Source organism: Choloepus didactylus, chromosome 9 (genome assembly GCF_015220235.1).
Source record: "Choloepus didactylus isolate mChoDid1 chromosome 9, mChoDid1.pri, whole genome shotgun sequence".
Classification (NCBI taxonomy): domain Eukaryota; kingdom Metazoa; phylum Chordata; class Mammalia; order Pilosa; family Megalonychidae; genus Choloepus; species Choloepus didactylus.
The window spans coordinates 87,368,407-87,382,484 of NC_051315.1; the positions used below are offsets into that span (position 1 = coordinate 87,368,407).

At 39.2% G+C, this 14,078-nt stretch overlaps 1 protein-coding gene across 6 annotated transcripts in view; it reads right to left on the minus strand.

The window, feature by feature from the left end:
- The window catches only part of HECW2 (HECT, C2 and WW domain containing E3 ubiquitin protein ligase 2), a 377,612-nt gene that overhangs the window by 27,383 nt on the left and 336,151 nt on the right, over nucleotides 1-14,078 (minus strand). For all 6 annotated transcript variants that reach the window (XM_037848573.1, XM_037848571.1, XM_037848572.1 and 3 more), the window contains one exon: nucleotides 173-325. In XM_037848573.1, the coding sequence (XP_037704501.1) occupies nucleotides 173-325 (153 nt within the window). The remainder of the gene's footprint in view (nucleotides 1-172; nucleotides 326-14,078) is intronic.

Genomic DNA, 14,078 nt, shown 5'->3' on the forward strand with positions numbered 1-14,078 from the left:
TAATCTTATGGAACACAATCTATTTTTAGCTTGAACAAGAGTCAAATGAGCTATTTGCCTGAAAATATGATTTTGAAAAAGAAAATGTTTTAAAAATGTGGATTCACATAAAAACTAATACCATCACAGAAAGCCAACTAAGAAATGTAATGAAAAAAACACACCAACTTACCATTCATGGTGATTGTCTACAAAAGCAGACATGGGACTTATTTGCACTGTGTATGTGTCATTGGCTGAATATTCAAATAAGCCATAATATGGGTTAAAGAGTTCTCTGGATACCAGGAAGAAAAACTCTCTGGAAGGTCCGCTGTAATCCAGCCTTTAAAAAATCCACAAAAAGAACCACCAGTTATTTTTTTTCTATATCTTGTGCACATTTTTTACAGAGTTCAGCCTTCTACAGAACACTCATTAAAGTCTAATTGCTACGTATCGGGACTGTCCAAAAGGGAATCAGCTCCCTCCATCCATGGGATATGGAATCCTCAGGAATTGCTGAAACATTTTTAAATGGGGGAAGAAAGACTTCAATGAGTCAGAGGGAAGATATCACATAGACAAGCCACTCTGGGGAGATCAAAGGCAAAAAAAATGAAATGATAGGATTCAAGTCAAAACTAAAAACACCAAGGAAAATTAAAGACAAGAACAGTGAGGGGGTCTCTAGATTCCTAAGGAATATATTTGGAGCAGAGTCTGAAACTCTAGTATACCTGAACTGCAGTATAAATCCCATGTTACTTGCAAAGAAATTGGGGTCAAAGTGAAGTATAAGAAAAGATTGTGATAGGTTTGAGGAATGACAAGTGGCCAACAATGCTGAGAGCAAAAAATGCAGTAAAGAGTTTGCAATAAAGTGATTTGATATGCTAAACTTAAAATGAAACTATGTGTGTGAAAAAATGCAAGCCTAGAAGAATGTAAGTGCCTCTACCCTTTGATGGGAAATATACACACAGGGTTCAGAGACTGGAAGGAATGCTGAAGGCAGAATGAAAGCAATTGATAAGTTGGGGTGGTAGGACTGCGGAAGACTAATTTTGCTAGCTCTATTTTTTCTCCTCTTGTGTTTCCTCTTCAGAGATTATTGCATTTTCTTTATGAAAAAGAAATCATCTGAGTCTTGTCTAGTGATGGGATTGTGAGATCGAGAAAAGACTAGATGTATCCCATTAGTGGGAGAAGAGGAAGGTGGGATACCAGCAAAAAAAACTAAAATGGCTTTTAAATATCTTGCTTGTAGGTTTAATAGATTTGTATATTTACACAGAACAGACTTCAACTATTCACATGATACTTTCCCAATTTTTGCCATATCTGAATATGGCTGTACTATTATTTACTTAATATTTTTCATTAAATCAACTTTAAATTTACTCACTTTTTCAGGGCAGCTTTGTCTTACACAATAAGTATAAAGCCAAGGTGCTAGCTTGATTTTTTTCTAATGCATGTTAAAAGAAATACATAACTATCAACATTTAAACACGTGTTAGACTTCACAGGACCTAAGATTACTTTGTAGTACCTCACACATCACCACTGGTCCCCAAATCCACACTGTGCACTGGGAGACATGTGTGTAGACTGGCAGGAAACCAATGTGTGTGAAAAAATGCAAGCACAGCAGAATATCAGGGCCAAAGGAGCCTTAAGGAGATATGACGGAACTGCCCTCCAGGGCAGCTGAACATAAAATGGCTAACAGGTAGCCACCAGGATCGTGTGGACTCTCCTCGAGTTATCCCGGGGACTCCCAACGCAGCATTCTTGCCTCGTCCAAGGATGCACAGGCTGCCCGTCCTCAGGCTGACGCGAGGACAGCTCCTGTGGCTTCCTCCCATTGACCTAGTTCTAGCCTCTGATGTCACCAAGAACAAGAATGCCTCTTCCACTCGGACAGTCTTCACATATTTAGAGCAAGTACTTGAGTGCTGATTATGTTTGGGGTACTAATCTAGAAGCTAATGATATAAACATTTTAAGACATTTTTCTATAGGAATTTTAAGTTTAGCAGTATCCCATCCCTGGTCTCTGCCTCCTTCTGCTCCTTCCCCGCTTGTGGACATGGACACTTGGGCAGGGTTTTGAATTTCCTCACTGCTCTGGACACTCTCCAGGGTATCAAAGCTAACTTAAGGTGTGGCAAATAAGACTGACCATGACAATCAGCACAGTTTAGAAAGGACTCTCGTGTCTCTTCCTGGATGCTTTTTTCCACTAACGCAGCTTAAAATTACCCTGCCTTTTGGGCAGCCACTTTACTTTGTTGACTCATTATGAGCTAGTTATCAGCTAAGGTCCCAAACCTTTCACCCATGCAGCCTTAACGCAGGACTCTCCCATCCTGTCTCTTTGTAGCTCTATTTTTTTCAAAACTGACATAGTAGACTTTACACTTTACCCTACTAAATTTCATTGTGTAAAAGTCAATTCATGACTCTAGATTACCCAGATCCTTCTGGGTGCAACACAGCTCTCCAAAGTTCCTATCAATGGCAAATTTCATCAGTGGACCCCCTGTGTCTTTCCGGAGAATGCCAGTGGGAAGTCATTTTGTTCAGTCCCCTCATTTTATAGAGAACACTGAGGCTGAAGGAAATTCTCTGACTTCACCAAGTGAAATCTCCAGTGGAGGACTAGACTTTGATTCCTGACCCTGAGTAGAATGCTTGCTACTCTTTACAGTCCACCCTTCAGGAAATAAAAGCTCAAAAAAAGACTAAAAAAATATACAGATTTTAGGGCAGGGGTCATCAAACTAAGGTCTGTAGGTCAAATCAAATCAGCAAATGAAAGCCTGCAGTCCAACTCCTAGTTTGGTAAATAAAGTTTTATCAGGAAAAGCGCTCTCTCTCTCTCTCTCTCTCTCTCTCTCTCTCTCTCTCTCTCTCTCTCAACTTAGCATCTACGGCTGCTTTTGTGCTACAATGGTAGAGTTGAGTAGTTGTGACAGATGAACTGGCCTGCAGAGTCTAAAATATTTACTATCCAGTCTTGACAGGAAAAGCTTGCCAACTCCTACTACAGAAGAAAGAAAGTAGGAGGAAAATGCTTCTTATTAAAATACTTGGTTTACTATAAATCCTCTTCTTTAATGAAGATATCTTCAAGGAAACAGCATGATCCTGCCCTTACTGGAGTGTATTACAATTATCAGGTTAGGTGCTGCTTCCCGTATACACAGGTACCATGCTGAGGACTCCATCTTACTCCTTTTTGTATCCCAAGATCCTAGTCTGATATACTGTATGGGGCTCAATACACATTGTTGGATCAGTGAGTTGAGCTCTCCATTACTCTTTAAAGGAAATGGACATGATTTACATTGTTACTTGGCATCTAGCAGAGGGAATAAATTTGCACAAGTCTGCTTCCAGGTAGCATATTGATTCAATGACATTAATAGGTTATGCCGATCCCTAAAGGACAACTCAACTAGTAACTTTGGTTAAAATAACAAAGATGGAGTTCATCAATTGGTTTCTTTTGTATGACAATAGCTGAATCTGGCTAAAGATAAGACTAATGTTCACTGCCTCCCTTCCCCAGCAGAGGAACTGTATCTTCCTCAACTGGTTAGGTTTTTACCTGCTGTTTTTTAAACTTTAGAAGCACTGATGGTGTCATCCTAAGGCCAAAACAAACTCTTTGAACTTTAATTTGATTATAATCCAAAATTTAGAACTGTACATCTGAAAGCAGGTTTGTCATTTATATATATCTACCTAATTCAATAAGACACCTCATGGAAAAGCACTCAGTGCATGTGCTTCCTCTAATGTCTCAGTAACCTCTTCCATATAAATAGTTAATATGACTCATATCACAGGGATCGTTTGTTACATTCCTGTTTTGCCAGTTAGGTTGGTTTAGCAGCTAAAGACTTGGCAGGAAATACAGAAACTCTGGACAACGGGTGTGTAGCCACACAACAGCTGCATCTGAGGCCATTTCTGAATAAGCGCAGATGTCTTCAGGGTGGCCATGTAGTTTTGAGCCCCATGAGGTGCTGATAAAGCATTTTTAACACCATCGCGTTGCTGGGCTGATGCCCCACCCAAGCTAAAAGTAGGCACCCAATGTTTGATAAAACAATGAACTTTATTCTCTTGTTCTTTATTTTCAACTAAGAATTACTGAAAAATAAGTATTCCAAAGAAATAGGCTATAAAGTGAAAGACGACGATGGCACTGGGAAGTCATCATTTCCTACAGATTTTCTTCAAGTCAGAAAGCTTAGCTCTCTTACAAGTTGGTTCAGGCATATATGTGCTATGCACCCTCTGATTCACCCTTAGATATTTATAGAGCAAGGCATTAGTTCTTGAGCCATTGAGGAAGGCCTGGTGAGTGAGTCAGAGATTTTGTGGGCAACTAATATAAACAAGTTTTTACCTGGCGACACGAAGCCCAAACCTAGATATAGAAGCATCCTTCTTTAGCATATCTAGGTTATACTGCAAAAGTCTTTTTCTGGAAGAAAACAAGCAGCACCATAAAGTTTAACATGAAGCTTTATAGAATTCTGAGGAATAAATGGCCAAGTTCTGGACCTCAAACAATTTCTAGTAATGATCTGACCAGCCATAAATAAGAACTGCTGGTTATTTTATGAAAAAGGGATGGAATGAAACTTTCAGATTTAATCCCCTCTTCTTGCTTTCATCTGCTTGTCTCAGAAGAAATACTACAGAAAAAGCTCATCTGTTTTTAAATCCTCAAATTAAAACTGTTTGCATATATCCTCTCCCTAGTGTAAGTGTGGCTTTCCAAGACAGATGTCTGATGTCATATCAAGCACCAGTACATAATGAACTCATTCTTTCTTAAAGAAAGGTGTCTTTGATATGGTTGGCCATCGAGAAAAAAGGGGTGGAGCAATCACAGGGTAAACATCCTCTCTTTATCCGGGAGATTATTTCATTACTATTTTAGGTACTAAGAAGTTATCAGAATACAAAAGTCTATCTGGCTGACTTGACACTACATAAGCTTTAGTTACTAGGACTTTTAATTCCAAAGAAAATAATATGCTGGAGAATATATGGTACTTATTGGTCCCCTCCCTAAAGGAGCAACTGCTAGGCAGAAGTGTCATAGGAACAGACAACCACAGTGTGCAATTTCCCGCCACATTCTCTCATGACTCAGTTCCCAGCTACACCACCACTGCTGACCGTCCCCATCCTCATTCTGCAAGAACAGATAACCAAATTAGGTTGCATGGAAATTTTAACAACTAGAGCAAAACCCTTAGCTCTGACTAAATTAAATCACAATAGTTTGCTTGGTAACTGGTTACTTTTTTGTAAAGAGCCAAGCATTACATGAAGCATTATTTTAGTGAGAAATAATGAGTAATTGTCAAGTAAAACATCTGCAGTAATAGGCTCTAGGAATATTTTTGTACTTGTTAATTGAATATAGGCATGTCCAGTATCTGGAATTATTTCCACCTACAGTGGAAATTGTCTTCATCCTGTAAATTTCTGACTATACATTTCCCCTTCATTGTTCTTGACTCAACTCTTCTTATTCAGCAACAATCTCTGCTTGAACCAGAGCTGAATCTCTCTGTCAATCTGAATTCACAACTTTTTGGAGGGCAGGAAGATGCATTATTCTTAAAAATAGATCCTCTTCTCTTTATGCCTTGCACAATATAGTGAAAATAAAGATCCTGGTTGTGACAGTGTAATAATGTAACCGGAGAGATGGTACCAATAAGAATTGCAAAGTATTGTTCCTTCATAGATAACATAAGGTTGACATTAGCAGCACAAAATAATACTCTACATATACTAATATCCATACTAATTTGGACTTTCCACAGAGTTAACCCTATTTTATTTTACACATGATATAGTTATTACTCTACTGACCGGAGGAATATATATACCAAAAATCACCTTGGTGGCAGTCACTTATCAGACAACAATGAAATAAGAAACATTTTCTAAGACTTCCCAAATCATGACTATATGTTTTTCAAAATAAATTTTTAATTTTAGAATTAAAATTTTTTTTTTGCAGAAAAGCTGCAAAGATGGTACAGAGAGTTCTCATCCCACTGTTTCCCCTATTATTTTTTTTTTTTAATCATCATTTTATTGAGATATATTCACATACCACGCAGTCATACAAAACAAATTGTACTTTCGATTGTTTACAGTACCATTACATAGTTGTACATTCATCACCTAAATCAATCCCTGACACCTTCATTAGCACACACACAAAAATAACAATAATAATAATTAGAGTGAAAAAGAGCAATTGAAGTAAAAAAGAACACTAGGTACCTTTGTCTGTTTGTTTGCTTCCCCTACTTTTCTACACATCGATCCATAAACTAGACAAAGTGGAGTTTGGTCCTTATGGCATTCCCAATCCCACTGTCACCCCTCATAAGCTACATTTTTATACAACTGTCTTCGAGATTCATGGGTTCTGGGTTGTAGTTTAATAGTTTCAGGTATCCACCACCAGCTACCCCAATTCTTTAGAACCTAAAAAAGGTTGTCTAAAGTGTGCGTAAGAGTGCCCACCAGAGTGATCTCTCGGCTCATTTTGGAATCTCTCTGCCACTGAAGCTTATTTCATTTCCTTTCACATCCCCCTTTTGGTCAAGAAGATGTTCTCCATCCCACGATGTCGGGTCTACATTCCTCCCCGGGAGTCATATTCCACGTTGCCAGGGAGATTCACTTCCCTGGGTGTCTGATCCCACGTAGGGGGGAGGGCAGTGATTTCACCTTTCAAGTTGGCTTAGCCAGAGAGAGAGGGCCACATCTGAGCAACAAAGAGGCATTCAGGAGGAGACTCTTAGGCACAAATACAGGGAGGCCTAGCCTCTCCTTTGCAGCAACCGTCTTCCCAAGGGTAAAACTTATGGTAGAGGGCTCAACCCATCAAACCACCAGTCCCCTATGTCTGTGGTCATGTTAGCAACCATGGAGGTGGGGTAGGCGAATACCCCTGCATTCTCCACAGGCTCCTCAAGGGGGCACTACATCGTTTTTTTTTTTTTTTTTTTTTTCCTTGTTTGTCTTTTTTCTTTTTTTTTTTTTTTTTAACTTTCCCTTCTTTTTTCAAATCAACTGTATGAAAAAAAAAGTTAAAAAGAAAACAAACATACAATAAAAGAACATTTCAAAGAGACCATAGCAAGGGAGTAAGAAAAAGACAACTAACCTAAGATAACTGCTTAACTTCCAACATGTTCCTACTTTACCCCAAGAAAGTTACATACTATAGCAACATTTCAGTGAACTTGTTCCTACTACATCCATCAGAAATTAACAGACCATAGTCATTTCTGGGCATCCCCAGAACGTTAAATAGCTTATCTGTTCTTCTTGGATTATTGTTCCCCCTTCCTTAATTGCTCTCTACTGCTAGTTCCCCTACATTCTACATTATAAACCATTTGTTTTACATTTTTCAAAGTTCACATTAGTGGTAGCATATAATATTTCTCTTTTTGTGCCTGGCTTATTTCGCTCAGCATTATGTCTTCAAGGTTCATCCATGTTGTCATATGTTTCACCAGATCGTTCCTTCTTACTGCCGCGTAGTATTCCATCATGTGTATATACCACATTTTATTTATCCACTCATCTGTTGATGGACATTTGGGTTGTTTCCATCTCTTGGCAATTGTGAATAATGCTGCTATGAACATTGGCGTGCAGATATCTGTTCGTGTCACTGCTTTCCGATCTTCCGGGTATATCCCGAGAAGTGCAATCGCTGGATCGAATGGTAGCTCTATCTCTAGTTTTCTAAGGAGCTGCCAGACTGACTTCCAGAGTGGCTGAACCATTATACAGTCCCACCAACAATGAATAAGAGTTCCAATTTCTCCACATCCCCTCCAGCATTTGTAGTTTCCTGTTTGTTTAATGGCAGCCATTCTAACCGGTGTTAGATGGTATCTCATTGTGGTCTTAATTTGCATCTCTCTAATAGCTAGTGAAGCTGAACATTTTTTCATGTGTTTCTTGGCCATTTGTATTTCCTCTTCAGAGAACTGTCTTTTCATATCTTTTGCCCATTTTATAATTGGGCTGTCTGTACTATTGTCATTGAGTTGTAGGATTTCTTTGTATATGCAAGATATCAGTCTTTTGTCAGATACATGGTTTCCAAAAATGTTTTCCCATTGAGTTGGCTGCCTCTTTACCTTTTTGAGAAATTCCTTTGAGGTGCAGAAACTTCTAAGCTTGAGGAGTTCCCATTTATCTATTTTCTCTTTTGTTGCTTGTGCTTTGGGTGTAAAGTCTAGGAAGTGGCCTCCTAATACAAGGTCTTGAAGATGTTTTCCTACATTATCTTCTAGGAGTTTAATGGTACTTTCTTTTATATTGAGATCTTTGGTCCATTTTGAGTTAATTTTTGTGTAGGGGGTGAGGTAGGGGTCCTCTTTCATTCTTTTGGATATGGATATCCAACTCTCCCAGCCCCAATTGTTGAAAAGACCATTATGGCTCAGTTCGGTGACTTTGGGGGCCTTATCAAAGATCAGTCGGCCATAGATCTGAGGGTCTATCTCTGAATTCTCAATTCGATTCCATTGATCTATATGTCTATCTTTGTGCCAGTACCATGCTGTTTTGGCAACTGTGGCTTTATAATAAGCTTCAAAGTCAGGGAGTGTAAGTCCTCCCACTTCGTTTTTCTTTTTTAAAGTGTCTTTAGCAATTCGAGGCATCTTCCCTTTCCAAATAAATTTGATAACTAGCTTTTCCAAGTCTGCAAAGTAGGTTGTTGGAATTTTGATTGGGATTGCATTGAATCTGTAGATGAGTTTGGGTAGAATTGACATCTTAATGACATTTAGCCTTCCTATCCATGAACATGGAATATTTTTCCATCTTTTAAGGTCCCCTTCTATTTCTTTTAGTAGAGTTATGTAGTTTTCTTTGTATAGGTCTTTTACATCTTTGGTTAAGTTTATTCCTAGGTACTTGATTTTTTTAGTTGCTATTGAAAATGGTATCTTTTTCTTGAGTGTCTCTTCAGTTTGTTCATTTCTAGCATATAGAAACATTACTGACTTATGTGCATTAATCTTGTATCCCGCTACTTTGCTAAATTTGTTTATTAGCTCTAGTAGGTGTATCGTTGATTTCTCAGGGTTTTCTAGATATAAGATCATATCATCTGCAAACAATGACAGTTTTACTTCTTCTTTTCCAATTTGGATGCCTTTTATTTCTTTGTCTTGCCAGATTGCCCTGGCTAGCACTTCCAGCACAATGTTGAATAACAGTGGTGACAGCGGGCATCCTTGTCTTGTTCCTGATCTTAGAGGGAAGGCTTTCAGTCTCTCACCATTGAGTACTATGCTGGCTGTGGGTTTTTCATATATGCTCTTTATCATGTTGAGGAAGTTTCCTTCAATTCCTACCTTTTGAAGTGTTTTTATCAAAAAGGGACGTTGGATTTTGTCAAATGCTTTTTCAGCATCTATTGAGATGATCAATTGATTTTTCCCTTTCGAGTTTTTAATGTGTTGTAATACATTGATTGTTTTTCTTATGTTGAACCATCCTTGCATGCCTGGAATGAACCCCACTTGGTCATGGTGTATGATTTTTTTAATGTGTCTTTGGATTCGATTTGCAAGTATTTTGTTGAGGATTTTTGCATCTATATTCATTAGGGAGATTGGCCGGTAGTTTTCCTTTTTTGTAGCATCTTTGCCTGGTTTTGGTATTAGATTGATGTTAGCTTCATAAAATGAGTTAGGTAGTGTTCCATTTTTTTCAATGTTTTGAAAGAGTTTGAGTAAGATTGGTGTCAGTTCTTTCTGGAAAGTTTGGTAGAATTCCCCTGTGAAGCCATCTGGCCCTGGGCATTTATTTGTGGGAAGATTTTTGATGACTGATTGGATCTCTTTGCTTGTGATGGGTTGGTTGAGGTCTTCTATTTCTTCTCTGGTCAGTCTAGGTTGTTCATATGTTTCCAGGAAATTGTCCATTTCTTCTACATTATCCAGTTTGTTGCCATACAGTTGTTCATAATATCCTCTTATAATTTTTTTAATTTCTTCAGGATCTGCAGTTATGTCACCTTTTTCATTCATTATTTTGTTTATATGGGTCTTCTCTCTTTTTGATTTTGTCAGTCTAGCTAGGGGCTTGTCAATCTTGTTGATCTTCTCAAAGAACCAACTTTTGGTGATATTTATCCTTTCTATTGTTTTTTTGTTCTCTATGTCATTTATTTCTGCTTTAATCCTTGTTATTTCTTTTCTTCTACTTGGTTTAGGATTGGTTTGCTGTTCATTTTCTAGCTTCTTCAGTTGATCCATTAGTTCTTTGATTTTGGCTCTTTCTTCCTTTTTAATATATGCGTTTAGTGCTATAAATTTCCCCCTTAGCACTGCTTTTGCTGCATCCCATAGGTTTTGGTATGTTGTGTTCTCATTTTCATTCGTCTCTATATATTTAGCAATTTCTCTTGCTATTTCTTCTTTAACCCACTGATTGTTTAGGAGTGTGTTGTTTAACCTCCAGGTATTTGTGAATTTTCTAAGTCTCTGATGGTTATTGGCTTCTAATTGTATTCCATTGTGGTCAGAGAATGTGCTTTGAATAATTTCAATCTTTTTAAATTTATTGAGGCTTGTTTTATGTCCCAGCATATGATCTATTCTGGAGAAAGTTCCGTGAGCACTAGAAAAGTATGTGTATCCTGTTGATTTGGGATGTAATGTCCTGTAGATGTCTGTTAAATCTAATTCATTTATCAGATTGTTTAGGTTTTCAATTTCCTTATTGGTCTTCTGTCTGGTTGATCTATCTATAGGAGAGAGTGATGTGTTGAAGTCTCCCACAATTATTGTGGAAACATCAATTGCTTCCTTTAGTTTTGCCAATGTTTCTCTCATGTATTTTGTGGCACCTTGATTGGGTGCATAGACATTTACGATTGTTATTTCTTCTTGCTGAATTGCCCCTTTTATTAGTATGTAGTGGCCTTCTTTGTCTCTCAAAACATCCCTGCATTTGAAGTCTATTTTATCTGAGATTAATATTGCTACACCTGCTTTCTTTTGGCTGTAGCTTGCATGAAATATTTTTTTCCATCCTTTCACTTTCAGTTTCTTTGTGTCCCTGTGTCTAAGATGAGTCTCTTGTATGCAACATATTGATGGTTCATTTTTTTTGATCCATTCTGCGAATCTATATCTTTTAATTGGGGAGTTTAATCCATTTACATTCAACGTTAAAACCGTGAAGGCATTTCTTGAATCGGCCATCTTATCCTTTGGATTATGTTTGCCATATTTTTCCCTCTCTCTATTAATATCCTTTATTGTACCCATACCGAATCTCTTTAGTACTGAACCTTTCTCCAAGTCTCTCTGTCCTGTCTTTGTTTCTCTGTCTGTAGGGCTCCCTTTAGTATCTCCAGTAGGGCAGGTCTCTTGTTAGCAAATTCTCTCAGCATTTCTTTGTCTGTGAAAAATTTAAGCTCTCCCTCAAATTTGAAGGAGAGCTTTGCTGGATAAAGTATTCTTGGCTGGAAATTCCTCTCACTCAGAATTTTAAATATATCGTGCCACTGCCTTCTCGCCTCCATGGTGGCTGCTGAGTAGTCACTACTTAGTCTTATGCTGTTTCCTTTGTATGTGGTGAATTGCTTTTCTCTTGCTGCTTTCAGAACTTGCTCCTTCTCTTCTATGTTTGACAGTGTGATCAGTATATGTCTCGGAGTGGGTTTTTTTGGATTTATTCTATTTGGAGTTCGCTGAGCATTTATGATTTGTGTATTTATGTTGTTTAGAAAATTTGGGAAGTTTTCCCCAACAATTTCTTTGAATACTCTTCCTAGACCTTTACCCTTTTCTTCCCCTTCTGGGACACCAATGAGTCTTATATTCGGACGTTTCATATTATCTATCATATCCCTGAGGTCCATTTCGAGTTTTTCAATTTTTTTCCCCATTCTTTCTTTTATGTTTTCATTTTCCATTCTGTCATCTTCCAGGTCACTGATTCGTTGTTCAACTTCCTCTAGTCTTGTACTATGAGTGTCCAGAATCTTTTTAATTTGGTCAACAGTTTCTTTAATTTCCATAAGATCATCCATTTTTTTATTTAGTCTTGCAATGTCTTCTTTATGCTCTTCTAGGGTCTTCTTGATTTCCTTCATATCCCGTACTATGGTCTCATTGTTCATCTTTAGTTCTTTGAGTAGCTGCTCTAGGTGTGTCTCTTCTGGTCTTTTGATTTGGGTGCTTGGGCTTGGGTTATCCATATCGTCTGGTTTTTTCATATGCTTTATAATTTTCTGTTGTTTTTGGCCTCGTGGCATTTGCTGACCTTGATAGGGTTCTTTTAGGGTTTGTAGACCAGTTGAAGTCCTTATCTCTAATTTATCAGATCTACAGCTTCGTGGAGTACACTTTCTCTAACTAACCAGCAGGTGGCGTCCACGAGCCACCTGTTCTCCACAAGCCAGATCTCCCCTGCTTAGCCTTTTTGGTGAGTGGGGGAGTGAGTCTTGTGGGGCCCAATTGGTGTCCCAAGCTTGCGTGTGTAGTTGGTGTTGCCTGCCCTGTATGTGGGGCGTGTTTCTGGGCAGTCGGGGAGGGGGGGTGGCCCTAACAATCAAATCTCCCTGATGATCCTAGAGTTTTAAAGCTACTGCAATAGTCTAATCCTTCAGTTCAGTCCTGCCACAGTTTGTCTCTGCCACTGACCCACAAGTCTTTGGTATTGGCGTATGGCTCCTGAGACTTGCAAGTGGGCCCCTCTTCCAGGCTGTGCACCCCGGGTCCTCTGTTGAGGGATGACTGTGCTATGTCGCAGGTGAGTGCCGTCCCCCCAGGGCAGTTCTGGGCTGCTGGGCTGTGTTGGGAGGCTCCCAGTCTGCTCAAATGATGGCTGAATGGGGCTCTGTTAATTCACACTGCTCCCCCTTCCCAGCTCTGGGACATTCAGCTGAGGTTGCAGGGAAGGCTAATGTCCACGCCCAGTTTTGTGGTGTGTGCCTGTTATTTGAAGCACTTCCGTCACACTGGGTTGTCTGGGGCAGCTCTGGGCTATGGGGCTGGCGATGGGCAGGAGTGTTTCCTGTCCACCAGGATGGTGGCTGTGAGCGGACACCCCCCTTTTCTTGGGAAGTTGTGTTGTTTAGTGAATTTTCTCAGCCACTGGATTATTGCCTTTTGTTTCAGAGCTCTCTTAGTTCTGCTCTTGACTTGACGTGCCCAAATTTCAATTCTTTGAAGCTTTCTGTATTGAGCTTCTTAGAGTAATTGTTTTAGAAAAAGCAAAAAGGATTTAAAAAAAAAAAAAAAAAAAAAAAAAAAAAAAAACGGCCCTCCTCAGAGATCTAATGGGTTATTGAAATGCTAATAGACAAAGCAACCAGGGCCATTAAGGAAAGGTGCCCAGGGCAGAGAGATCAGCCTTGCTTCGGGATTTGCATATGCGCCTCAAGGCCTGATCTCCGCCCTTCCCCTTTCTGTGTTCACCAGAACTCCAAAAATCCTCTGCTTTTATTTTGGAGTTTTTCGTGTTGTTTTTTTTCTATGCCTGTCTCCTCTCTGCTGGGCTGGCTGCTCTCAGAGTCTCTGGTGTCTGGCCTCAGTCTATCTATGGTTGGAGTTTGAATCAGTAGAATGAGTTTCCGGTAAGAGCAGCCACTGCAATTCTCCCTTCTCCTTCCTGGAGCTGACAGCCCCTCCTCCCCCGGGACTGAGCCTGGCAGGGAGGGGCGCGGGTCCCCTGGCCGCAAAAACTTACAGATTTCGCTGATCTCAGCAGTTCCACGTTTTCATGAGTGTTGTATGAAGTATGCCCAAAGACAGATTGCTCTGTGGTGTCCAGTCCACGCAGTTCCTGGCTTTTTACCTACTTTCCTGGAGGAGTAACTAAAACATACAGCTCACCAGTCTGCCATCTTGCCCCGCCTCAAAAACTGTTTCCCCTATTATTAACATTTTACATTAGTATAGTACATTTGTTGCAATTTACTAACCAATATTGATACATTATTATTAACTAAAACAAATACTTTATTTGGATTTCCTTAAGTTTTACCTAACGTC